Source organism: Lissotriton helveticus, chromosome 6 (genome assembly GCF_964261635.1).
Source record: "Lissotriton helveticus chromosome 6, aLisHel1.1, whole genome shotgun sequence".
Classification (NCBI taxonomy): Eukaryota; Metazoa; Chordata; class Amphibia; order Caudata; family Salamandridae; genus Lissotriton; species Lissotriton helveticus.
Window position 1 is genome coordinate 1944240173 of NC_136067.1, and position 26197 is coordinate 1944266369.

The window sequence follows — 26197 nt, forward strand, 5'->3', positions numbered from 1 at the left end:
TGACTGATTTTAATCGATGTAACACCTCTAATCTGAACGTCCCGTACTTCGGGAACGTCAGTTCCTCATTTCCTTCCGTAATCTTACTCCACTCTGATATCCAAAGGATCGTATGCAGCCCAACATTCACTGCCATGTAACGAGCCGGCGTACCCTCCGGCGGGGCTTCTTCCCCTTCATCCGATCCCCGCTTCTCTTTTTTAAACGCCGCTCTCAGCCATTTAAAACACTTCATAATTATGCGCACAATATCCAGCCTCGCTACTCTGTTTACTTCCTGATGACAATCCACCAATCCTAACGCGGCTTTGCTAACTTGGCCTATCGCAGCGCGGTCTTTCTCCGGTCGGCCAATCCCAGCTCGACACTTTCTGACGTCTTTGCTAGCTGGCCTATCACAGCGCGGTCTTTCTCCGGTCAGCCAATCACTGCGCGACACTTCCTGACGTCACTTTTCTCCGCTTCGCAGCAGCACCCCTCCTTTCTCAACTCGTCTCCCGGTCATGCATGCGTCCCATTCATACACCGAAAAATGACTACTTCCGACCAAGCGGTCACTTCCCTCGACTGTACGTCCACAGTCTATATGTAATTGTCAACACAACTGACGAAATGTCTATCGTCTCTCTGATAGGTTGCTTACACACACAGTAACCTCCGACCAGCGTCCGTTACTCACGCACTCACTCTTACGTTCCCCCTATCTCGGTCTTTCGGGTGATCAATGGTACCTCATGACCCCCTTCACACTATTTGACAATTACTCTGGGTGTCCGATACACCCGAACCACTTAAGCTCTCCTTGCACTTAAGATTTCCACCGGTTGCGCGCGCTCACAACCTGTTCCACAGTCACTCTACAGACATTCAACTCCGCCAGACATTACAACATAGATACAATACAAAAACACCGCAATCTAACACGCATGACCCTTTATACTCACTCTCGACCGATACTGCTGCTTTTTCTGTCTCACGTCATCCGGATCTTCTTCGGCGGGCGGTTCTTCCGATCATCGATCTCTAGGGGCCTTGGGGTAAGCTAACCTGGCCTAGGTCACCGTCCTCAAGAAGGCAACCATCCTCTATAGCTACCAACTGGAAGGGCGAGATTTTGATCGATACCTTATCACTATAGATCTAAACCCCGATCTGGTCGACTGAACCTTTGTTGCCTGTCATTGAAGGAAGAAAGTGCCTCTCTTACCAAGTTAGTTCACCCAATAAAGGACTCCGCTCCAAAAGATCACAAACAACTTCTAGCTTTCAAAAGTTTATTGTAAGGTTAGGATAAGCTGCAAATACAGGCATCTCAGAATGAGATTCACGAGATACACAGGTCCAACTACATACATGTGCTCTCTGAAAGCCCTCAGACGAGCAACGGAAATTACCAGCACAAGTTCTAAGAATAATAAAGCTATCAGCATTGACGCATATTGAGATCTCTCCTTCATTTAAGTTGGAGGAAAACACACAGGTTAGGCTGTCCCTACCCTGCTCTAGATGGTATCCCTACTTAACCAAGTCTCAACCTAACAAAAGGTGTCAGCAGTGAATGACCCCCAAGGGAAGTCACTCACTCTTAGTCTCTTAGTGAAAACCTATAGTTCTCCAGTGATGACCCCTCTCTGCCTACCCATCCGCTCTCTAAAGGGTCCTCAGGCATCTGCTCTAACTCCACCCAGGGGTGCTGTCCCTAATACAAAACAGTCAACAACATTTGAGACGCCCCTCGTGAGACGCCCCTCACGTGGTGTAGCTTCTGGCTTTTTCCATGCTGCTTTGTATTGGGCCTCATACGTTGGAGTTGACCTTGCTTCTCAGACTCTTCTCCGGCCCGCTGATACCCCTTAAAACATTCCGGAACCCTCCTCCATGTCTGGGCCGTCTACTGAACAGACCTCTATTCATATTATTTATAATCGGATCCTCCCTTTTCTCTTGCAGACAGACATCTGCAGCCAAGAACCCAACTCTCATAGACTTCCAAAAAGGTTCGCAACATTTCTCGGCCCAGACATGTACGTGTAAATCAATATTAAAACATTTCAGGCCTACAGCATTTCTCATAATGATTATAGCATTCAACTTCTTCATTAATTAAAGCATGTTAATACTCTTATTCTATTATTCAGTAAACACATCTATAAATCATGGCCCATTAATGCAATGACCAAAACATTAATTCAATCTATGTCGTGAAAAGAAACACCTTCTAGCTCTGGCCCTGAGGCCTACCACATTCTGCGTTTAACCACATGCCATCTTACATTTTAGCAGCTACACGACATGGATTCAGGAATAATCACATCTAATAAAATCATATAGTGTCACACATTTCTGTATTAGTTCCACTTCTACTTAAATCTCTACTTTAGCTATACATTCAGAATATAATTACAGATACTACTAGCACTCATGGCATTTCTCCTCATGATTTGTGCTTACTACGGGTAAGTGTGATGCACTCATACATTTAGGTCAGTTTGCGCTCTCTCAGTTCAAGTCACTGAATACGTCAATGTTGTCGTGTGCCATCACTGGGTTAAATGTCGATTTTGGCTTGAATGAAGTGTTTCCTGGGTTGTTGGTTTTAATTACACTTTCAGTCTCCTGAGTACCATCCAAATCCCCCTCATTCAAGAGATCTACTAAGTCGCACTGTAGCTCATATTCTCTTACCGACATAGTTGTAGCTTCCACACTCTCCCCTATGTTGATGTCTGGGGGATTACGCGTTTAGTGTTTATTGACCAGGTACATTTTTCCTAGTTTTAATTTTCTTACAAATTTAAATAAATCCATTCTGGTCTCTGCATAGTTAAAAGTGCATGGTGGGCAAAATGATAACCCCAGTGATAACGTACATAGTTCTTAGGGACTCAGCTGCATGTCAGTAAAATTCACAATGGTCATATTGTCACTTACTTGTGAATTCATCGGCGGTTCCATCTTTTGTAGGTTTTCTTTTTCGTTGCTTGATTTGTTGTTTGGTTTGGCTGCCCTACATTGCCTCCGTTGTTTGCGCTTGATGTTGTTCCTTTGGTTGCGCCGGAGTTTGAGGCATGGGATCTTAACGATTGCTTGCCCTAGGCTGTACAAATGTGTTACTTTTCCATAGCAACCAATCAGATTATTAGTTCACAAATATCGAGAGAATTCAAGATGTCAAGCTCTTTCGAAGCACATTGTTGTGATGAAAGTATTAGTAAAAAGTAGTCATTATAAGGAGTAGTACAGGAGTAAATTACAGAAAAGTCTTTTCGAAAGAGACGCATAATTTATTTCCAAAGTAAGAGGAAACATCCCCCAATGAGAAATCCTTAGCTAATTAGCTCCCTTTTGAGCACAATATTTAATATGCACTGGTTGTTTCACACAAAATAATGTGAAACTAAGTTTCCACACATGTATTTAATGCTTAGAAATAGAGTTTGCAGAGGAGGCACAGACTACTCAAGTCTCCCATCCTCCATTTGAAGGCACCTTCCAGGTAGTATTTTTTGATTGCGTTTGAAGAGATTTGATATGTGATACCTTTAGCTTCGTACATGCTTGCTTTAGCTCTGCATGGCCCACACCGAGAAGATGTCTACATCCAGTCACACTAACGCTAAGGACGGCTGTCTCTCGCCCTCAGAGTTCATCTGCAGCAGGAGAGCATCTTCTTCCTCTAGCTGCCTATCTTAAAGGAGGTCTCACGCAAAATTAGATGAACACTAATTATCTGGTAACTGCTCGTGAACTTTCAAAGTGCTGCAATATGTTGACGGTCAGAATGTCACTGAGCGAGTAAATTAAGTGAGCAATGCTGAGTCATTCCAAGAGAGTGTGGGAGAAAGGAAAAGGGGGCGATTTCGATGCTTGTATTGTTTGACACACTAGAGGGACTATTTCCTGTGCTCTTTGCTGGGTTTCTCACCAAAAACACTTTAAAGAAATATTATTGGGTCCTCGGTTAGCAGAGGCTATGAAAGGGTTCAAACGACTTCTTAACTCCTTGCATGAATTACAACTTAAATATTAGATGTAAAGATATAATGCAAATACACTGATTTGACTTAAACATCAGCATATCATTTTCATAACATACACTGTCCCATTGTAACCTTAGAATTGTAGTTTTAATGTTTGATAAATAAATAGATTCTTCTAATGAATCTTTATATCATGCTCTGAAATTGCATCCATTTTGCCTTGAAACACCATTGTTTCATTTGTGCTCCAAAAATACTTCCTCAAACATCAGCTTACCATTTTCTAAAATTACTCATATTCTGCACTAAAAGACTAGATTTTCTATATCAAGCAAATACATCTGCTTATACTCAAAAGTCATCTTACTATTTCTTCAAACCACACCCGCTACACCAGCCTTTGCAACGCCTTTTTATTTTCTGTAAATATCTCGTCTTCCCTGAATAACAGCTTGCTATTTTCTGAAGCAACCCTTTTTCTCACCATAAAACAGATTTACATTTTTACTAAATCGATTTTATGAACCTAAACCCTATCTTATCATTTGTCCCAAATACTCACATTGACCTGCAGCCTACATGGGCAGATACTTCTCCACATGCCCATTTGTGACCTTTACTTGCCAGACATTCCAATCAAATCTCTAGGAGGCACAGTAGGTGGTAGAGGACACTCACTGTCATGTTTGCCACATCCTTTTGTTACTTCTGCAGACAGAACTTACCAGAGAGAGGCCTTGGTTCTGTGGAGGAAGCGTCAGGGGCCTTTAGTTCCCATCACCAGTTGGTAAGGTGGTGGGTACCCTTATGAGCAGGAGGGATTCCCCATTTTCTTCACTAGGACTGAGGGTTGGCATCGGTGTGCCTCTGGAGGGTTTCTACTGGTGGCAGGACATTCTGAGCAAGGTCTTGGATATTGGGCTGAGAGTTTGGAGGTGGAACTAATATTGTATGAAGAATCAGAGATGCCATATCAGTCAAGGGCAGAATGTTTGCCATTCGATCCCGCTTCTTGTGACTGTCGTACGAGGACAACACAATTTTCTAGTGATGATGGGTGTTGTGAGAGTTATATTTGTTCATAACCAAACTGGTCGCCACAGTTTCTGCTGCCAGAGCTTCCTTCTCTCTAATATGGTGTTCAATCTTTTCCCTATAAAATAATTTCCTGTTCTACTTCTTATATAAGAGAGCCTAGAGCTCAAATAGATTTATTGAATCCTTTTTTGTATTTATTTCCCTATTTTCTGTTGCCCTTATCACCACTTTAAATATTTTTTATAGCTGATTGTCTATCCTTTTTTCCTGCAGATGTTTTCCCTGTTAGGTTCTTCAGTCTTGTACGTTATGAAAGACTTGTTCTTTACACTGATTCTGGGGAGGTTTGGTGTCTTGCTGCCCAAATGTTGTGAAGCTCTTCAGCTTCAATCAAGAACTATCTATATTGCCAATGAGTATTTTCTGCCTTTTCCTCCTAACCAGGACCCTCTTTTGGAAACACATAACAACTTCATGTGTATATTAAGTGCAGGTGGCACTGTGACTATTGGAAGAAATTGCAATTTCTCTGGAAAAATCAGGCACGTAGCTTGGCCGATGAGATTGGTGGAAGTGTGAGCTTCAGATCTTCAAACAATCATGTGGGCATATAATGTTAAAAATACATTATGTGATAAGGAGAGCGCATAAAAGAGGCTTAAGCGGCAGTGGAAAGGGAGAGGAATGTGGATTGGTAGTCTACTAAGTTAGCGAAAACACATAATTTTGTAAAATAACCAACATTTTTGAAGATTTTTGAAAACAGAGCAATAGAATGTGTATGTTTTTTTTGTCTGTGCATATGTAAAAAACCCTGATGAAATCCGGCAGATATTGCACCATACCCGACTGAAAGCATTCGTACCCAACAATTTATCCCAAAATACATTTATTAGGGGGATGTACACCCCGTACACACTCCTTGAAGCTGTGCCCCTGGGGTATTTACAAAGGAATCAATAGAGTCCTACAGAGCACCCATTCACTGACAATTTAGGGATGGCTACCGCAGGCCTGAGACGCGCATGTATCTTAGAAGTGGCCACCTGACACCAGTGAGGTTACCTGGCATCAGGGATGCCAACACTATATCAGGAGTACCCACCCTATTTTAAAGATGGCTAGCAGATGCCTGTGGTGGCCAACAAACAATGGGGATGACATATATCTTACTGGGTTGCCACCAGTTATCATGATGATAGGGATTATTCAGTGTTACCATTTTATATCATTCATGCCCATATCATTCCAGAGGTTGCTGACACATACTAGTGGGGTAGATGGTAGGTGTGTCAGGTGCCTGCCTACAATATGTTAGGGAGGGCATTGGTGGCTATCAGATACTGAGGATGTGATAATCACCTTAAGTCGCTGAAATAACCACTTTTTAATGAAAAATCTCACATAGATGTCAGCATCGCTGAAATGTATGTGTGCCTTATACCAAGAATAACTCTCTCACTCCGCAGTAAGCAACCATTTACCAGGCTTACCCATTATATGCCAGTCTGGCCACCAGATTTCTGGAATGCCACATTATGTCATGGATCCCTGCTTCCGTAAGTAATCTTGCCCCTTATGCCAGGGATGGCCATCGAATCCATGGGTGTCCACCAAATGACAGAGCTCTAACTAATCATCCACACTCATAGCCCCAAGTACACACACAAATGCACACAAGAGTACACAGTGGAAGACACAAGCAGATACACACTTGCGTTCCATAGCTTTTCCAGATAACAGGGGTGCCTCCAGGCATCCACACACATACATAGATGCACATACACATATACACACATAAACACATACATACACACACGAATTCCCATGTGTTTGCAGTTACCTGTGGGGGCTGATATTTTGCTTCTTTAGTATTCTCTTGCTTTTTCTTGAAGTTCTATATGGCCTTGTCAAGTGCTGGCAGTGGGGGTCTTTTAAACAGGATTTACTTGTTTTTTTCACCAGTGCCAAGTTTTCTAGATTTTGTCCCAAATGCTAAATTGTGTCCCATTAGTGACCTTATCTGGAGACACTCATGCTGAATACTCAAATGTCAGGGGAAGGGGTCCTTCAGTGTAGACTAATTCATTTACAATAAAATTGGTCTGAGAAAACTATGTTTTTAGGTTTTTTTCTGAATTTATTATGGTTGTGGTCAAGAGGTAGTAAGTTCCATTGGGCCGCTTCTAGATGAGAAAAAGAGTGGCCACCAGTTCTTACTTTTTCCATGTGCTTGGTCTTGGCTAGTGCTAAGTTCTGTGATCTCAAGTTTGAAGTTGGCTTATAAAATTCTAGTTTGGAACGTAGTATTGCTGGGCCCGATATCTAAAGTGCTTTATGTGCGTGGCTGAGAAGTTTGAATTTAGCTCTTTTGCCCATTGGCAACCAGTGGAGGGGTTTTAGACAAGCTCATGTCTAGCTAAATTTATCTTTGTTGTAGATAAGCCTGGCTGAACAATTTTGAATTAACTAAAGTCGGGTGAAGAGATAGTAAGCCATATCCACATAAAGTGCATTCCCGTATACCAATCTACTCATGATTAATGCATGGACCACGGTTCTTCACCAGTCAACAGGAATCCTGCAGAAGAGTTTTTTTTAGGGTTTTAAGTAAGCCAAAGCATTTGTCACGTGCTGTTGACTTGCTCTTGCATGGATAAGGAGTCATCCATTAAGCCGTCCAGGTTTTTTGCCACTTTCTGTGGCTCGGAAGCTCAGAATCTCTTTTTTTATTGGCGTTCAGTTTCAAACAGTGTGCTCTGAAACTTTATTTTATTAATATAATTTTCTGTTTCTCATAAATACATTCATTTTAAAATCAAATTTATTCTTATTTCGCATTTTCACATTTTAAAATTTTTGCCGCAAAACTGGGGTTATTTGCAATTTATTACAATATGAATTTTTTAGTTAAAGTCCTCTCAATTTGCTTGAGAATGTTACATTGACTAGGTCCTAACTGCATCTATCTACCCATATGTGCACATACAATTTCGTACTGCACATAACGAAAGGTTTTTAACAAAATGTTTGTATTCCCCATTAAACACATCTCAGAACACAAAGTGTTTCCTTACTGCCCTCCAAATACATTTAACTTTCATTGAGGAAGAGTCAGAGCATTTCAGGTCATGGTCGGTTTATAGCTGCAATTTTCTTGACAATCTGCTCATTTGCTTCAGACCTCAGGAAGTTTTAGGAGAACTGAGGTTACCATTTGAGCCCCCCTTTGCATCCTACCCAATGACCTTCGGAAATCAACACATCCCTTTGAGTGTCTGCAAAGTCTCCAAAACATCACAAGTGTTAAATAAAAGGAGTCACGAACTTGGGCTCCCACCATCTGCACATAATGTATTTTTTTCGCAAATACCTCGTTAGTCTGCATTTCTTTTTATAGTAAAAACATTGAATTTAGAGCATGAAACATCTTTAATTTACCAGCAGAAGTCAAGCAGATACGTAAAATATTTGTTATATCGGACGTGGAATAGCCTAGGTTTTAAGAATATGCTTGGGTATGCAATATTATATTTATATCATGTTTTCATGGCATCCAAAGGTGCTAGTGACAGGAAGTGAGTGGGGAGTGGGGATTAGAGGATTGTCAACGCTCCAGGTAAATACTAGTGGGTGGGCAAAGTTTGCAGAGTTGCACTACATAGAATTCCGCAAAGTTGCCTAAAAACTCAGTGTAATTCTACACATTTGCTCTCCCCTGCACATAATTCCAGGTACTCTGGTTATAAGTCCCTTTAAGTCAGTCCCCTCGATCCCGGCCTTTTAAGTTTTTTTTATAACGGTGATCACCCATCGCTCTGCCCCACCCATGTATCCCCTCACCTGAGTATAATTGAAAACTGCTCCTCCCCCTCCATTGTGACATTGCAATGTTCGTCACCCGCTACCAGGGAGTGGAATGGTCTGAGAGAAGTTACCCCTGGGCTCTAGGGTCAGGCTGCGGTGCGAGGGGGACCGTGTTCAGATGGCTCTTCATGCGAGCAGGCTCTGCAGCCCCGCAGGGACCGCTCTGGAGCCCGGGAGAAGCATGCAGGCAACCTAGCATCCAAGGCCTCTGCATGTGGTTGAAATGCATGTGAGGTGAGCCAGCCAGAGAAGGTGAACCTGCTGCTCTCCTGCAGGTTCTGCGCCAGAAGCCACACAATTTAACGCCTATCTTGGAAGAGGCAGCGGTCTTCATAATTCCAATGCCAATAAACAAATCTCCTTCATTACTACACCGTTGCTTGTAATATAATTAACCCCTTGCATGCTGGTGACGAACCCCAGCCGTCACGCTCCGCGGTGCTCGTGTGCGGATGACGGCTGGGTTTCGTCATGGCCCGCCCTGTTCGTTTGTTTACCGCACAGCGGCGGAAACGGGCCAGCATCGAAGGGGTTAATAACTTTATGGTGAAATGTATTACACTAAAGAATCGCATGAAGAAAAGTGCTTCGTTAGATTTCACGGTTTTGAACGCTTAGAAATACTCTAGGTAAATCGTATGTAAAGCACAATAAAATAAAATACCATTACTATTTTAATTTGACTCTGTATTATCTGTTTTATTCCGTGTGGGATGCGAAACTACGCTGTGAGATGGCCCACTTGTGGCTCCGCAGCAATGGCTTTGTCCCTCTTCAGTATCACCGGCACTCACTCCCAAACACTATGGCTCACCACAGGTACCTGCAACTACACATGAGGCATGGTACCACATCACCACCACCTTGCAGGGAACCGAAACACACAGACTCACATCTAGCATCTGAGTCTGCTCACAATGTACAATACCATACCGCCACCACCCTCTGAGAATTCCAAACAACATCTCCCACTGGCAGATGATACAGCTCACAAAAGGTATGCTAGATTGTGGGCGGCAGGGGCAAACTCCACCATGCGGCGGAGTATTTTTGCCAAACTCCGCCCTCCTAGAGGAGCTCGGAGTTAGTAAAACTCTGCAAATTCTGCTGATGGATTGGAGTTCACCGCCCACCATTAGTAAATACGATTGTGCCAGTTGTGTTAATCTTCATGCACTCTAAAATATCATTTTCATTGCCTTAGTCAGCAAATATGGCATCACTGCTATTCAAATGGAAGAACAACATTGTATTCAGTGGCAAGGTAAATTATGAAAGGTTGTAAGTGGGGCAGAAAATACTAGCAAACCCTACGTTACAAGTACATTTCAAGCAGGTATTTCAGTTGCAGGTAGACTTGGATCCTAGGATGGGTCTTGACTCAGCAATTGTTATGAGAACTTTCTTGGCATGCTCCTTCATTCAACTTTCTATTCATCCTTGTGCAAAGTTGTTGAACATTTGAAAGTGTAATGTGATGCTGTTGCTTACTGCCAAACATGGTGTCACTCTGAGATTGATTCTGAGTCCATACACTGTAAATCTAATGGTGCAGCACTCTGGGCCAACTCTCTTACAACCAGGGCCGTTTCTAGGTGTTTTGCTGCCCTAGGCGAGAATTGAAAAATGCCGCCCCCTCCCTTTTTCTACCATCACACTCACCCCCGTCATCCAGGCTAGAAGAATAAATGCATTAGATATAAAATAACTTGTATGATATAATCTGCCTACCCTGCTGGCAATACCCTTGGCACGATTTTCTTCTGAGCTGCCACCTGTCTGCCCTGTTACCGCTGAGAACTGACTGTACATCACATAGCAGTCTGTCTTCTTCTCACTGACTGTAAAGCTGTGTTAGTAGCTGCTCGCACCTGGATCAGGTGATTGATTGTGAGAGCCACTGTGGTGCTTGCCAACGTAACTTCTCAGTGCACCAAGTATCAGAGTCAGCAGAGCTTGTAATGTAGCTCTGTGTGACAAACTGTGAGTGGGGTGATGGTGCCACCAGCAGGGTTTAGCGGAGGTAGTGAGTGGGTGGCATGCAGGACCAGACCAGGGCGCACTGCTCAGTAATACAGCTTGTGGATTATGATGTGACTCGTTTTAGAGGTCCTTGTTGCTCAAATGGGTGTCATTTCTGTATTTATATATTTTTCTTGCTTTTATTGCTAGACTTTGCTCGTGAAAAAGTGTCACTCATATTCGTTGAAATGTCACTCATAATTACAATGAATTCAAGAAAATGTCACACATAGCAATCTGAAACCGTGGCAGCTATTCCTCCAGCCTCGCTCACATACAGGGAGATTCCATCACCTCACCTCAGTCACAGGCCAGAGGGAGGCCTGGACAACATGGGGCCGCCACCGCCCACCCACCGCCATCTTATGATCTTTAGCCAGCCTGCCTGGCCTGCTGCAACAAACAGACCCGCCCTGCCCGCGCCACCATCCAAACCTCACTCAGACACCCTGCCTTCACCTCGTCCTCACCCCTCACAGTGCTGCTACCCCTACTCAGCTCTCACTCAGTGTTTTTCACGCCAGTCCGGCTGTGACCGTGAGTGAGGACGAGCTCCGGAGTCTCGGAGATGATTCACTCACATTAGCAGGCCTGAGTGAAGAACATTATTACATTTTTAGATAGATAGCATGCATCCGATCCATCCGAAATATATATTTATATTTATTTGCGCAGCCAGCGGCCTTTGCTGACTGCGCTGACTCACCGGTGCACAGCACTCCTCAAGTCAGTCACGTACGTCCCCACAACCACCACGGCTGTGCTGTTTGCAGGCAGGCTCGTGGTGCTGGCCTGGAGTGGGTCGGAGACAGTCAGGGATTAGAAGAGGGCCAGGAGTCGGGACCGGGCGGGACAACAAGACTGTGTGGCACCGGTGGCAGCCAGCAGCTGCAGTATTAATTATTTAATTCAGGTGGTTAATTGACGGCCATCACACAGGGGCCAGGCCAGCCTGGGGGCACCAGTCCAGAGCAGTGTGCCTGCCGACTGTGCAGACACAGACAGTCCGTCCCCCGCGCTCGCCGAGAGAAATCGATGGTGGCACTGGTGCGCCATGCGCGTCACGCTCACACGGCGTCACCGTCACTGGGCTGCCCTCCCTGGCTGAAGCGCTGCTCACCGATTGGCCACAAATTTTACCCAGGGCCGTCATTGGTAGCGCTATCCAGGGCTACAAGATTGACGGCCCTGGGGACACACACTTAGCAGCACAGCACTAGTAGTAGTGTGTCCGTCCCGCTCCACACCCGCCACTACTCTTGGGTGCGTGCCACCCCCGCCACTTATCTAGGGTGTGTGCTCAGCTCTAAAGTTTAAACTGCGCAAGCAGCAGGTGCGCTTGCACAGTCAGTGCACTCCACTGCATGATTATTTTTGCCACAGCCCACAACACAGTGCCGCCCTCACCATTTTGCCGCCCTAGGCGGCCGCCTAGTCCTGCCTAATGGCAGAAACGGCCCTGCTTACAACTGAGTATATGTTGGACCTTTTCTTTGCTGACTGAGAGGTAAAGGGAGTTAGCATTAAATCAATCACTTTAAATTAACCATGTAATCCATTTGGCTACACAATAGGGACCAGGAATCAGTGACTATGGTTAAGAAAGCTAGCAGTCAGGTCAAGATAAACACATCTTAGTACCATGCATTAAACATACAGAATAGCAACTGGAAAAACCAACCTCCTAAAAAAAGTTAGGAGTACCATTAAGGGACAGACAAGAAGTTCAGTCTCAGCAATACAAAAGATCAATAGTAAGATTTCATGATCAGAGAAGCGTTTCTGATTTTCCCTTCTGTTCATGAGTGAAGTCAAAAATCTTTCCAACTAAGTCCAAATTAAGGAGGATGGTTCAATAACCTAACAAGATCTCAAAAATCAGGAAAATGCATAAAAGTAGGAAGATTTGGAAAAGTGCAGGAAAGTATAGGAAGGTGTCAGCATTTCAAAAGCTCTGTCGGGAGTCTTCTTGGGTCAGGGGATAAGTGTTAGCCTAAGCCACACTCCGCAAATAATCAAAGGGAATAAGCATAGAGGTCTAAACCTCCTCAAAGTCCAAAGGAACGTGGCCTAAACTCAGACACTGTGAACCCTAGTAATTTCTACCCAAATCTACAGAGTACCACACCTCTGTTTGCATCATCAAGGGCTTCATTGTTCTTTCTATTCTCATATTGTAAGCTGCAACATTCACCAAATATCTCAGGCAAAAACATGGGAAAGGTAATGTTTTTGTCACATGAAATTGTTTGCAACTGTGCTGAATTGGCACAAGACTCAAGATTCAAGATTTTGTTAAAGTTTTTGATCTGCAAAGAGATCAACAGTAAAATACCAACAAGTGAAACTAGATGCATTAAAATTGCTTCAACCCATAGTAAAATGTACACATTAGACTACACAATAAAGCAATTAATATATGCAAAAAACTCTTCAGAAATTAAAAAATTCAATAACCTATCATTTATTTAACCAGATTATATAAGAACTGTGCAGGTGCTCCAGCGATTTAATACCATATCTAGAATGGACACTTTCAGTTAAGGCTCTGGCTCGCCATGTTCCTTGTCAAGGTCCTTTTCTCATGCTCTTTCTCACTCTCTCTTTATCACTAGTACAGTGTTGTATCTATTTTCAAAGTAACACACCATGTGAACGTACCTGCAAGGAAAACAGCATTGTATGAAAGACGAAACATAGGCCTAGTCAGGACAACTTAAAGTATTACATCAATGGTGCACATTTAATATGTGTGTGCACTTATAAACACTAATAAATGTAAAATGTCAGCACAGTTGAGTCATATCACATGTGGCATACATTTAAATCTTGAATGCAAGTATATAAGTGTCACTAGGAACCACAATTAAATACAAATATGAAACATTAGTGCATACTTTACATGAATTAATTTTGTTTCTACAATTAGCACATCCTAATAGTATGAGAATGGTTTATTTATTCACCTAAACAATAAACACTCATTTCATGAATGAAGGCACACAGTTTATATGAATTCTCTAATCCTACAGTGAATGCACTCCAATAATGATGTCAAATGCAACACTTTACGTTAATGCCATTAGGGCACACAGAGAACAGGTGCTAAGTGCACCTTTATATTGTGTATTTGTGATGTGAAATGGTGGAGCCAAACATTGAGCTGCTCCACTAATAATTTGTGGTTTGTTCCCACTGGATATCCTGGGATCCTTCCGTGTGTTGTGCTTTCATCCATCATTCACATGGTACAGTTGTGCATTAAAGGTAAGCCTTGGGTAGCAGAGAATCCCTGAAGGGAATTGCATCCAACTCTTTTGAATACATGAAGCACATTTAAATCCTGCTAATACTCTTCACAGTGAAAATCTAAATTATTCTTCGGAGTCTGAGTCTCGCATCTCTTTTTCATGCATACAGTAAAGATGGTGAGTGGATCCGACTGTCATTTTTTTTTTTTTTTTAGAGAGTTTTATATAGCGCGAACTTGAACCGAACCGAATCAGTTAACAGAGCGCTTTACATAGCACCAGTTACGTTACATGAGGACACACTTTCATTTTTTAGGCACGGGGAGATTAAGTGATTTGCCCAGAATCACAGGGGGTTTTTGGCGTCGTTACCGAGACTCGAACCAAGTTCCCCAGGTCCGAGGTCGAGCGCCTTAGCCGTTAGGCCAACCCCTCTACCCATTAATAACATCTAACTGGCTTTTTCACAAATCTCTTGTTAGGAAAGACCTCATTATCCTTATTTAACATTCATGCCCCTACTAATGGTGACACAAGCTTTTGGACACACATTTCTCAACTATTGCTCAAATATCCGTCAGACAACTTCATCCTTGCAGGTGACTGCAATCAAGTGATGGATCCATTTATTGACAGGAACTCTAGTTCCCACTTTAACTCAAATGCAGCGCACAAAGCTTTCATACAAACTATTAAACAAGAAATGTATTAGACTCAATGCGCCTTTGCAACCCATCCTTAAGAGAATATTCCTTTTTCTCCCATCCACGCCAAACACAATACCGAATTGACCACATTTTTATTTCATGAAACGTTTCCCAATCTTTACGCTCTGCCGATATAGGACCCATACTTATCTCAGATCATGTCCCTGTTTCGGTTCAACTAGATCTTTTGAGCCACTAAACATCAACAAAAAAATGGCGTTTTATTAACTCTTTACTTATTGACCCCAAATTTAACTCATCTTTTGTTTCCTTCTCTCAAGATTTCTTCTCTACCAATCTAACGGAGGATCTCTCCTTTCACACTGTATGGGATGCTTTCAAAGCCACTGCTAGAGACTTCAGTATTGGATTTGTATCAAACAAACTCAAAGCTTTCCGCCTAACTCACAATACCCTTCTTGATAAAATCCAAAAGCTCGAGAAAAAAAATTCACACTTCCTAATCAAAAGATTCTCTTAACCCCTTCCATGCTCATGGCGGAACGGTTCCGTCATCAGCGTCGGTGCTCCGGTGCTGATGACGGAACATTTCCGTCATGAGTCAATGTGATTTATGACCCTTCAGCACTGCAGCGAAATTCGCGCAGCACTGAAGAGGTTAACTATAGATCTCATTATTGCAAAAATAGCATTCAATGAAGCGACTACTAAACAGGCTTCCTTATATCTACTAAAATCCTCTGCAAAGTACTATGGGGGCCAAAATAAATCGGGCAAAATCCTGGCCAATTATTTAAAAATTAAACAACAAAAACTTCATATCGACTCCATTATAGATGATAATCAAATACCAAAACCAAAAGGTCCTGATATTCTTCAAGAATTTGTACACTTCTATAAGTCTCTATATACACCAGAAAACACACCTTCAGATACAGATCTCTCCCAGTACTTTTCCACAATTCAAAAACACATTAATTCCCAACTGGATTTAACATCACTGGAATCTGACCTCACACAAACAGAATTATTTAATGCTTTAAAAACCCTTGCCCTGTTGGTTTTACTGGGGAATTGTATTTGCATGTTGCTCATTTACTACTCCCACACATATATACTCTTGTTTCTTCCTTTATCACATCCCGTAAGTCTATTGGTTCTTTTTCCGAAGCTCTGATCTGTCTAATACCAAAAGCTGATAAGGACCCACGCTTTTGTAAAAACTATAGACCCATCTCCTTAGTCAACGTGGACTATAACATCTTCTCCAAGGGTTTAGCTCTAAGACTAGAACCACATCTTCCCCTATTATTAGGTAAGAAACAATCAGGTTTTGTCAAAGGTAGTAATATCACGGATAACACATGTTTATTTTTTGATATTATCTCCAAATCATCACACTATTCCGATTCCCTAGTGGCAATTGCGTTAGACGCCGAAAAAGCCTTCGATCGGGTTTACTGGCCATTCATATTCCATGCTTTTAAGTGGTTCCGTTTTGGACCAAAAATCACGTCCTTGATTGCCATACTCTACTCAGAACCCAAAGCTGCAATCTCAGCTAATGGTCTTATTTCTCCTTACTTTAATCTCAAACGAGGAGTTCGTTAAGGTTGTCCCTTATCACCTTTTCTTTTTCATTTAGCTTTAGAACCATTCCTGTCAAAAAAAAAATCAAAATCAATCTATCGTAGGCTTTGTCTCAGGCCCTCAACAAATTAAATTAGCAGCATACCCTGACAATATCTTAGTTTTTCTTTCCCAACCACAATCCTCACTCACAGCCTTTTTAGGCGACGTGGAAGATTACGGTCTGGTGTCAGGCTATAAATTAGATTAAATAGAGGGAAATGCGAGATACTACCCTTAACCAAATACACCTTCAAAGATGAATTTAAGATTTCTAATTTCACCTGGAATTCTAAATATATAAAATATCTTGGCATCTGGTTCCCTCCCTCTGTTAAAACATCCATCTCTCTAAACATAGATAAATGTTCTGCCAAACTTAAATCACTAACTACAAGATGGCGTCCCCTGCATCTATTATGGTGGGGTTGTTTGGACACTATCAAGATGATGCTGACACCTATAGTTCTATATCTTCTCTCTAACATACCATTATCCATTCTGTCTAATTCCCTTAAAAGAATCAATTCCATTCTCACCTCTTTTATATGGAATGGTAAAAAATCAAGAATGGCGTTACAAAAATTAACAAGACCAAAATCTGAAGGATGAGTTAACTTCCCCCAATTATCATAAAGCCTTTCAACTGAGACATTTATCAAACTGGATCACTTCTCAATCGGAAAGCAGGCCTCTTTGGGTAGATCTCAAACTTTCTTTTTTAACCCCCTTTTCATTATTGGAATATCTTTCCTTTACCCGAAAACTACAAAAACTCTCTACTCCCATACTTAAGCAATCATGTAAACTATTATCCAACGCACCTCATTTAGTTACACACGACTTAGAATCCTTTCTCAATTCCACAATTTGGCATAACAAACAGATCCTTATCAAAGGGAAACCTACATACTGGAAGGTTTGGGGGAACATAGGACTACTTTGGGTCCACCAATTTTTCGACCTGGGCTCGCTCATTCAATTCACACAAATGCAAACTCTACATCATTTACCCCTTTAATTTAAATCTAAATTTCTGACCTTGCAGAATGTACTAATTGAGGCATGTGCTAAACTTACGACCTCACCCTCCTCACAATCCAAACCCCTCTTTCCGTGGCACTGTCTCTTGCTCACAAACCCCAAAGTTTCAAACATTTATTCTCATCTAATGGAACCTCCTGATGACAGGCATAAGACCAAGGTAGAACTCTCTTGGGAATCCGATCTGAAAACAAACTGGCCTGTTACTCTATGGAACAGAATTTGGTTAAAACTTAGGAAATCCTCTAGAGCCGCCACCACAACGCAAACACTTTTCTTTCTGTATAATCGGTTCTTTTTCACTCCAATTTACCTCAATAAGATACATCACACAAATCCTTACACATGTTGGACATGTTCCCAAAGTGAAGCTGACCTTAAACACATGCTATTCATATGCACACATGTCTTTTCGGGAAGAGGTCTGGCACCAAATTAACACTATCTTTCATACCACAGCGCCCTTATCCCTTAACAATATTTTCCTAGGTAGCTTAGCAGCGGAATGGGGGAAAAGTCATTCTCAGCTAAGACTCATTGATCTGTTACTGGCTGTAGCGTTTCAACCGATTTCAATACATTGGAAAGACTCTTCCAAATTGTTCTATCTAGCATGGTGGTATGCGGTATGCCATAATCACCGCTTAGATACAGCTCTAGTCCACCCTATCTCTCTAGCTAATAAAAGACTACACCTCTGGTCCCCCCTCACACACTTTTTAAATACAGCCGCAAAAAACGCTTCCTCCCCGAGCCCTCAATACAAGAAGTTACCATGCCTCCCTGACTTCCTGCTGTTTACTTGTATATAATTCTGATTATTTTGTTAATCCAGATTGCACTCCTTTAATGATGTATTGTGGACATGTACTGCTATTTGCAATATTTATGAACCTATGAATGGTTTTCATGTCATCTTCTACGTTACACTTTAATTGCCTTGATGTTTTTTTGTATATTAACAGTATTCTCAAGTATTCTTTCATGCCTTTATGCATTGATAAATAACTGTTTGTACGAAGTATTGTTTTCACAACAATTTTAATTCTTCAATAAACCTTCATTTGAACTTAAAACATCTAACTGGCTTATCTTCCAGCAGTGCATTGATAACACAAGCTCCTCACTGGAATGCAATTTGGCGGCTTGGCATCTGCCAGCTGCTTGAATGTTTATCTGACTGAGGACATCATTTAGAATTCAGTGGAATGAGGGTTTTTGCTTCACCAAATGCATAATTCCTCCTGTTTATTAGTTTAGAGAAGCACCAGCCTTAAACTGGCAGAACCTCAGCTAACTCCTCTAACATAAGCCTCTGACCTGGTGGTCTTAAAAACTGATGCACAAGCGCCTATCGATGGTTGCACTTTCCTATTTAAGGTAAGGCAGCTATCGCTAGATTGCCCTGCTAAGGACAGCCATGTTCCAGGGCAGGAAGTTCAAACACTGACTCACAGTAAGAAAACTCACTGCGGTTTGGGGCCGTTGGGCCTCATTTATGAGAAGTGATGCATCACTGCATGAAAGCAGCGATGCGTCACTTCTCGAGGCGCCCTCCTTGCGACACCAATGATGCGTTATATTTATAATATGATGCATCATGTCGCAAGGAGGGACAGATACGTCAGTATAACTGACGTATCTGTCAGCGAAAAAAGTGCCACATTGCTGGAGTTGTGACGGAAGCCTGACGCAACTCCAGCAATGTTTCTTTCACATGTGGCAAGCCCCATGTGAAAGGGCCTGCATCACCCGTACGCCTGCCATAAGGCAGGCCTGAGGTTTTGACGCATTGGCATCCTAGAAGTGGCGCAGCGGAATCTCATAGATTTTGCTGCGCCACTCCTACGACCCTTTCTTGCATTGGTACGCCCACCCTGCATACATTATACCTGGCGCAGGTATGATGTAGCGCAGGGGTTTACTTCATAAAAATGGTGCAACATGGCGCATTTTTTACGCCACTGTGACGCACCAGTGGCGCAGAAGTGACGCAGGGGCTCATAAATAAGCCCCATTGTTTTTTGTTTTCAAGAAACAAACTCTTGCTTTGGGAATTTAAATTCTTGAAAACAAAGCACATATGCAGGGCGGGCACAAAAGTGTATCAGCCACCTTGTAAATCTCAATGTCTCCAAAGGATCTACCACACCAGCATCTGAAATATGCACCTGCCTAGTGCAGATCTTTATATTTGGTGGGCAGTCCTCCAACAGGGGAGCAAGGATCATACCCTCTCCACCTGGCAGACCAGCCAGCTGTCTGCAAGATCTAAATGACTTTGTGAGATAAAGGCTGCAACTGGAGCCTGGTGGTGGGTCAGCAGAGTACTGCCCACCAAACTGAAGGATCCCGTTGTGGTTGGGGGATCTTTAACCTCATCGATCCGCCCTGGGTGATTTGCCTACTCAGGAACCGCCATATGTCGTCACTGATCGAAACAGCTTATTATAAATAATATCTGTGTTTATGTCCATCAGTATGCTAATATCTACTGTTTTTACCCACTATTGTTGATTCTTATGCTGTCTCATGGTAAAATAATGAACAGTGATAGATTTGCAAAAGATCAGCTTAGACTGTTTCCAATGCATCTTCTTATTGCAAGTAACATTCTCTTTGTTTTGCTTCTCTAGTTTCTAGGCCCCAGAGCTCTCCTGAAGATTTGAAAGTATTGATGAGCACCGTAAATCGCTTAAATGAGAGCTTTCGTGACAGTCAAATGAAACTAATGCAGATGTCCTTCAAAGGTGATAACATGGAGCACATATGGAAACTGCAGGACCTGTTTCAGAACCATTCGGACACACTGCTTCACCTGACAGAGTCACTGCAGAGACTGGAGGAGGTTGTCCAGACCCTTCAGGTACAGTCTAGCAGCACTGATGCAACTGTGTCCAGACTGGCAGACAGCCTGAATCAGCTGAGTGATTCCCACCAGCTAGAGACCTACCGCCTGTCTTTGGATGCAAATAGCAGCAGGCTTGCGTTGAACCACCATGACAACCTCTTGATGCAGATAAGCACACAAGTTGTAGGACTGGCTGACCAGATGATCGACGTTCATGCAACTCTCAATGCAGTAAACAGAACCATCTCATATGACGTAGGCATCCACCATACCAGGATCCAAGATCTCCAGATCATGATATCTAACGCCAGTGAGGATGCCCGGCAGATGAGGCTGTTGCATATTATTCTGGAACAGCAGCTAAAGCATGAAATGTCCATTCTGAACGAGGTGACTGAAGACCTCCGACTAAAGGACTGGGAGCACTCCATAGCCCTGAGGAACATCTCTGTAATGCAGGGTAAGCCTTTTGTTATAAAGAAAACTATATGGACTTGTAATTTGAACAAAAGCATTTTACTAAAGGGTAGGTTTGTTTGTCGTACACAAGCACCTTACGGGGACTCACTGAATTGATTCAGATCTATATAACTGTTGGCCCTGAAACATTGATTTAATTTTAATTCTCACTTGAGCCTCAATATTCTTGATCTCCAACAAAAACCAAAGCATCATTTTGCCAGTGGCTCAATATAAAGAAATGGATCCACTATTTCCATTGAGTTCTGCAAAAAGAAACATCAATGTACGCAGGGTGAGTGGGTTGGATTTCTGCAGCAACTTGCTCAGGAAGCCTTCTCTCCACTGACAAAACAATATGTTTGCAGTTGAGTACTCTTCTACCTCCCACTCAACAAATCCACAATTTTTTCAAAATTGGTCAACTTTCAGCAAGCAACAATGCTTAGTTTATTCACCCTACCCTAGCATTCAAGGCTGATAATGATAACGCCTCTTCTTATTTTTCCAGGGTCTTTTGCTGGTACGTCCCACCTTCCTTTATCTGTTCATAGTAACTACCTTCCCCGTTGCACCTAACCCCCCCTTTGATCATTTTTTATTTTTGATGCCTCTATACTGCATTGTCCTTCCCTCAGATGTCCAACCTGTTCCCACACTACTCACATTGAAATCAGCCCTAAACAAAAACCTACAAATCTGGAATCCTACCAGAACATCTTACAGGGCATGTATCCCTGCACCTCTTGATCATTTCTTGCATACAATTGAAGTGAAAATATGTATAAACATAAAATCCATGGCTGTCTCTGCCATTTTTCTACCTACATTGTAACGCCCACCATCTCTACCTCCATCTCACACCTTTTAATCTATGTTAACTCACAACATTTATTTTTTCATCCAGACTGGGATAAGAAAATGTGGGTAGGAGTAATTTGGGGCCTTGGGAAATTCCCAGTCCTTCAGAAAGGTAGAAGCAATTATAAGGCTGGTAGGTGGGCCCAACACCTTCCTACTGAACCAGTTGAGTTTTTTAATACCTCAAACTTTCTCATTGTCTAGGTGTGCTTTTAACCGACGTAGCCCTGGTCAGGCCAGGTGGAAGCTAGTGTTTAGCCTTTTGTTTTATATCCCTCCTCAGTGTGTATTATAATCCAGGGCATAATTTGCATAAGTGAACAGGCCCAATGCCCAGCCACTTATGCTTAATAGAGAATCCACTCTCCTGTTGTGCTATTTGTTTTTCATTTTTCCTCATCAGCTTCTTAAACATTGGGAGTTGTTTTTTAAACATAATGGTGCTTCTTCCCATAGTAAAAATTAAATGCTTCAATTACATGCTACAATGTTTACCACTGTTTCACAAGTGAACATGTAGTTAAGTGTTAAAAGGCACTTTTCTGTAGCTTACACTTCTTTGATGTACGAATATTTCTCTGTTTGTGGTCACATATGATAGATCCAAGCTGGGAGGCCTCTACATTTTACGGAGTGATTCAAGCCAGTCAAATTGTGCGGTTTGTGCAATGATCATTATCACTGGTATATTCTGCCAATGATTCCAGTAAGTCAGGCTGTGTGGTTTCTTTAATTATCATGATCATTGTTAAATTCTGCGAATCCGAAAGGTTTTTTTTCTATCTTCAAGTTTTTCTGATGCTTCCAAATATCCACTTGATATAGACATGCTGCCTGCATGCACAGCGCCCACTTACATTTTTATTTATAACTTGAAAACGCTGAACGAAAATACATGAACTATATAAAGGTAACAAATGACACTTACTACAACAAACTGTAACATTTTGGTCTAATTTTATCTATTGCATCACAGAATCGAAATTGTCATGTTAAATGCAAAACAATATATATGTGTTTGAGGCTTCCTTGCTACTTTATCTATGCCCCTCACAGTATTGCATTTGTATTTGTATTTGTGGTATACTTATAGAGCGCAAACCTGTCACCCAAAGGGTATCCTGGCGCTTTGAACCATAGACCAACAAATTACAGCAGCTTAGCCTGTCCTGGGGAAGAGATGAGTTTTTAGCGCCTTCCTGAAGGCTGGGAGATCCTCAAGATTCCTTAGAGATATCGGCAGGGAGTTCCAGAGCTTGGCCGCCGCTACTCTAAAGGATCGGCCGCCCATCCTCACTCTCTGGAAACGCGGAACTACAAGTAGCCTAGAAGAAGAGGAGCGTAAGGCTCGAGATGGAAGGTACCAAGCGAACATCTTCCGCAAAGAGACCGGGCCAAGGCCATGGATAGCCCTGAACACGACGCAAGCTGCTTTATAATGCACGCGTAGATGGACCGGCAACCAGTGAAGTTCCTGTAGCGCTGCCGTGGATGAACTGTAGTAGGGATTGCATCACATTTTTCCATGGAAATGTTTTGTATGACGTTTTTCCAACCTGCAACTTTGCAGTCATGGAGTGTTTTCAGGAAAGGCTTTGCAAGACTGTAATGTTCCAGGGCATTTTCCAGTTATTGCCAAGGGATTGGTTCTGAACCTGGTCTGGGATCCGATTTAGCACGCAAGGTGCACCCACCAAGGCACAGGGGCGGTCGGGTGCAGGGTGCTGTTTTGGCATCGAGTGCCCTTTTGTTTTCAATGGGGATTCTCTGGTTGCAACAAACACTGCAGGCTTGGGGATGCAGACCTTCTAAAGGTGACCATCAGTTGGAGAGGTAAGTTGGGATGTCTTGGGATGCCGGGTCACCGTTGGTTGGGCCACACAAGGCCATGGGACATCGGGTGCAGGGGTGTCTTTTGGCATCGGTTTTATCTTACCGGCTCCGGTCGCAGTCGGGGGATCCTCCAGAAAGGGGCTGCAGGCATTGGTTGGAGACTTGAGGTAGCTCAGGGATCACCAGATCCCAGGTCAGGATCACCGGGGAGACTGCCTTGTTTCGGGATGGAGCGTTGGGTGCAAAGTGGTGCAGACTCGTGGATTTGTGACAGAGTTTTTGGGTGAGCAAATCTGGTGTTCACGGGAGACAAATCTTGTTTCAAGAAGTCAGGGCAGGTCCTCTGTGTTCTTAGGGAATGCTGGATGCAGGACACATCAGGATTTTGCCATAGCCGTTTAAGGTCGGGACAGGCAGGTAGGGCTAGGGTCAAGTCAGTTGGTGTCCTCCTATTCTTCTTCAGCACGGCTCTTCGGTCCTTCTTCCCTCATCTGTTCTATTCTCACGAGCACAATCCTTTTTCCACACTCCCCCTGGAGCAACCCTCTTTTCTGTTTTGAAACGTTCTCTACAGCGATCTGTTATAATAACGGTGAGATTAAACAGTCACTATTGAAGCTATTTATGATGCTTGTTTGTCTCTTTGAGGATATACTCAATTGAGGTAAGAACGTACTGAGGTACACTTATGATGTGACTTAAGTTCTATGTGTACCATGTTCATAGATTTTTGACTTAATGAACACCTTCCTAAGGAAATTAGTCTAGAACCATTGTTTTCTATACCGAGCATTACCCAGGTCCATGGACTAGTATGGGTCACTCCATTATTTTGTAACAGTAAAAGTACGTCAACATTAGGCAAAAAGTGGGTGGCAACCATGCAAAAAGGGGCACTCTCCGCCTGCCGTTGGCCGCTGACTTTGTTTGCGAATCTCAGTACTGCATTGGAGGATTGCTGAAGAGTAACAGGAGCTCTTTCAGTGTGTGAGCAGCAGTTGTGGTTATGGTGAAATTGAATAAGTATTTTCAGCAATTCTCAGAGACATTAAAACTGCATTTTTAAGTGTACAATATAATTATCCCTTTGGTGTCAAGCAACTTTAGAGCATCCCTTTTGGAGTTATTCTAATATGTGTCTTGTTGGCCTGTAATTTACTAGATCTATTCAGCTACTTTTTATGCAATGGAACTATAATAGCTGATCTACAACCTGAAGGAAGAGAATTTGATGTGAACTCAGCTTTGAAGATCACACACAAGGGGTATAGAGAGTGCACAAATGCGACTAAGGAAAATTCCCAAATTCGGAAAAACTGCCCTCACTCACATACCGAAGTATGTGACATGCTTCATCATAGGGCCTGCTACAAACGCTCTGGTGTAGCCACATCCAGGGCGGAGCATTAGGTAGGGGGAAAAATAATAAATTCCACGTTACAAGACGTACAACACAATCAGTCAATACGTGCAACGAATAACATATATGAGTGATAGAACGTGCAAGTGAACACCTCGTGGATCTGATGTGAGTGCGACGGAAAAAGTGCAGTAAGGATGTGTTTAAAACTGATTAAGGGTGCCAATAGAAAGAAATACTTTATTAAGCCCAATTTTGATACCCTTAACAGGATTAAAAATGAAAAAGGATGGGAAAATGTCACTTCGGTCTTCCTCAGGACTGTCGCAGTCAAATCCACTAGTTACCCATGCCGTAGTACGGTGTCACTCGGTCCAGGATATCTTTGGGCAGGTCTAGCCGTACTGAACGATTGTGTTCACAGGCAGACCCCCCCGGACGGACACCAGTTCGAGTTTATGTAGTTCATAAACTCGTGAATGTTCTCCCCTATTCTTGGGGACATCTTCTCCACTGAATAATTTGAAGACCCAGAAGAGTACGGATTTACGAGATCTACTCCATTCGGGAAACCCAGTGACCTAACTACGGCATGGGTAACTAGTGGATTTGACTGCGACCGTCCTGACGAAGACCGAAGTGACCTCTCGGGGCACAAGTGAAGCGGTCGAAACATGTTGACTCTAGCAGTGGTAGGAGGGAAGTCTTGAGGAACCTCATTTTCTCAATAAGACATTTTACCATCCTTTTTCATTTTTAATCCTGATAAGGGTATCAAAATTGGGCTTAATAAAGTATTTCTTTCTATTGGCACCCTTAATCAGTTTTAAACACATCCTTACTGCACTTTTTCCTTCGCACTCACATCAGATCCACGAGGTGTTCACTTGCACGTTCTATCACTCATATATGTTATTCGTTGCACGTATTGACTGATTGTGTTGTACGTCTTGTAACGTGGAATTTATTATTTTTCCCCCTCCCTAATGCTCCGCCCTGGATGTGGCTACACCAGGGCATTTGTAGCAGGCCCTATGATGACGCATGTCACATACTTCGGTATGTGAGTGAGGGCAGTTTTTCCGAATTTGGGAATTTTCCTTTGTCGCATTTGTGCACTCTATATACCCCTTGTGTGTGATCATCTAGTTGCCTTAGGGGGCCCGGGGTATTGGAGTTTAAACTATTTCCGCCCTCTCCCTTTTGTCTGTGGATTAACTCAGCTTTGAAACCTTAACTATGATCCATGCCTAAAAATTTTAATCTGCTTAATAGAAATTTCTGTGGATCAGATCTGGACCAGGCACGTTGTTAGCATTCTGGCCATTAACAAC

The 26197-nt window shown here is 42.7% G+C and overlaps 1 protein-coding gene across 1 annotated transcript in view; it reads left to right on the forward strand.

The window, feature by feature from the left end:
* The window catches only part of SCARA5 (scavenger receptor class A member 5), a 1132578-nt gene that overhangs the window by 485668 nt on the left and 620713 nt on the right, over positions 1 to 26197 (forward strand). The window contains exon 3 of the mRNA XM_078649946.1: positions 20136 to 20810. Coding sequence (XP_078506072.1) covers positions 20136 to 20810 — 675 coding nt within the window. The remainder of the gene's footprint in view (positions 1 to 20135; positions 20811 to 26197) is intronic.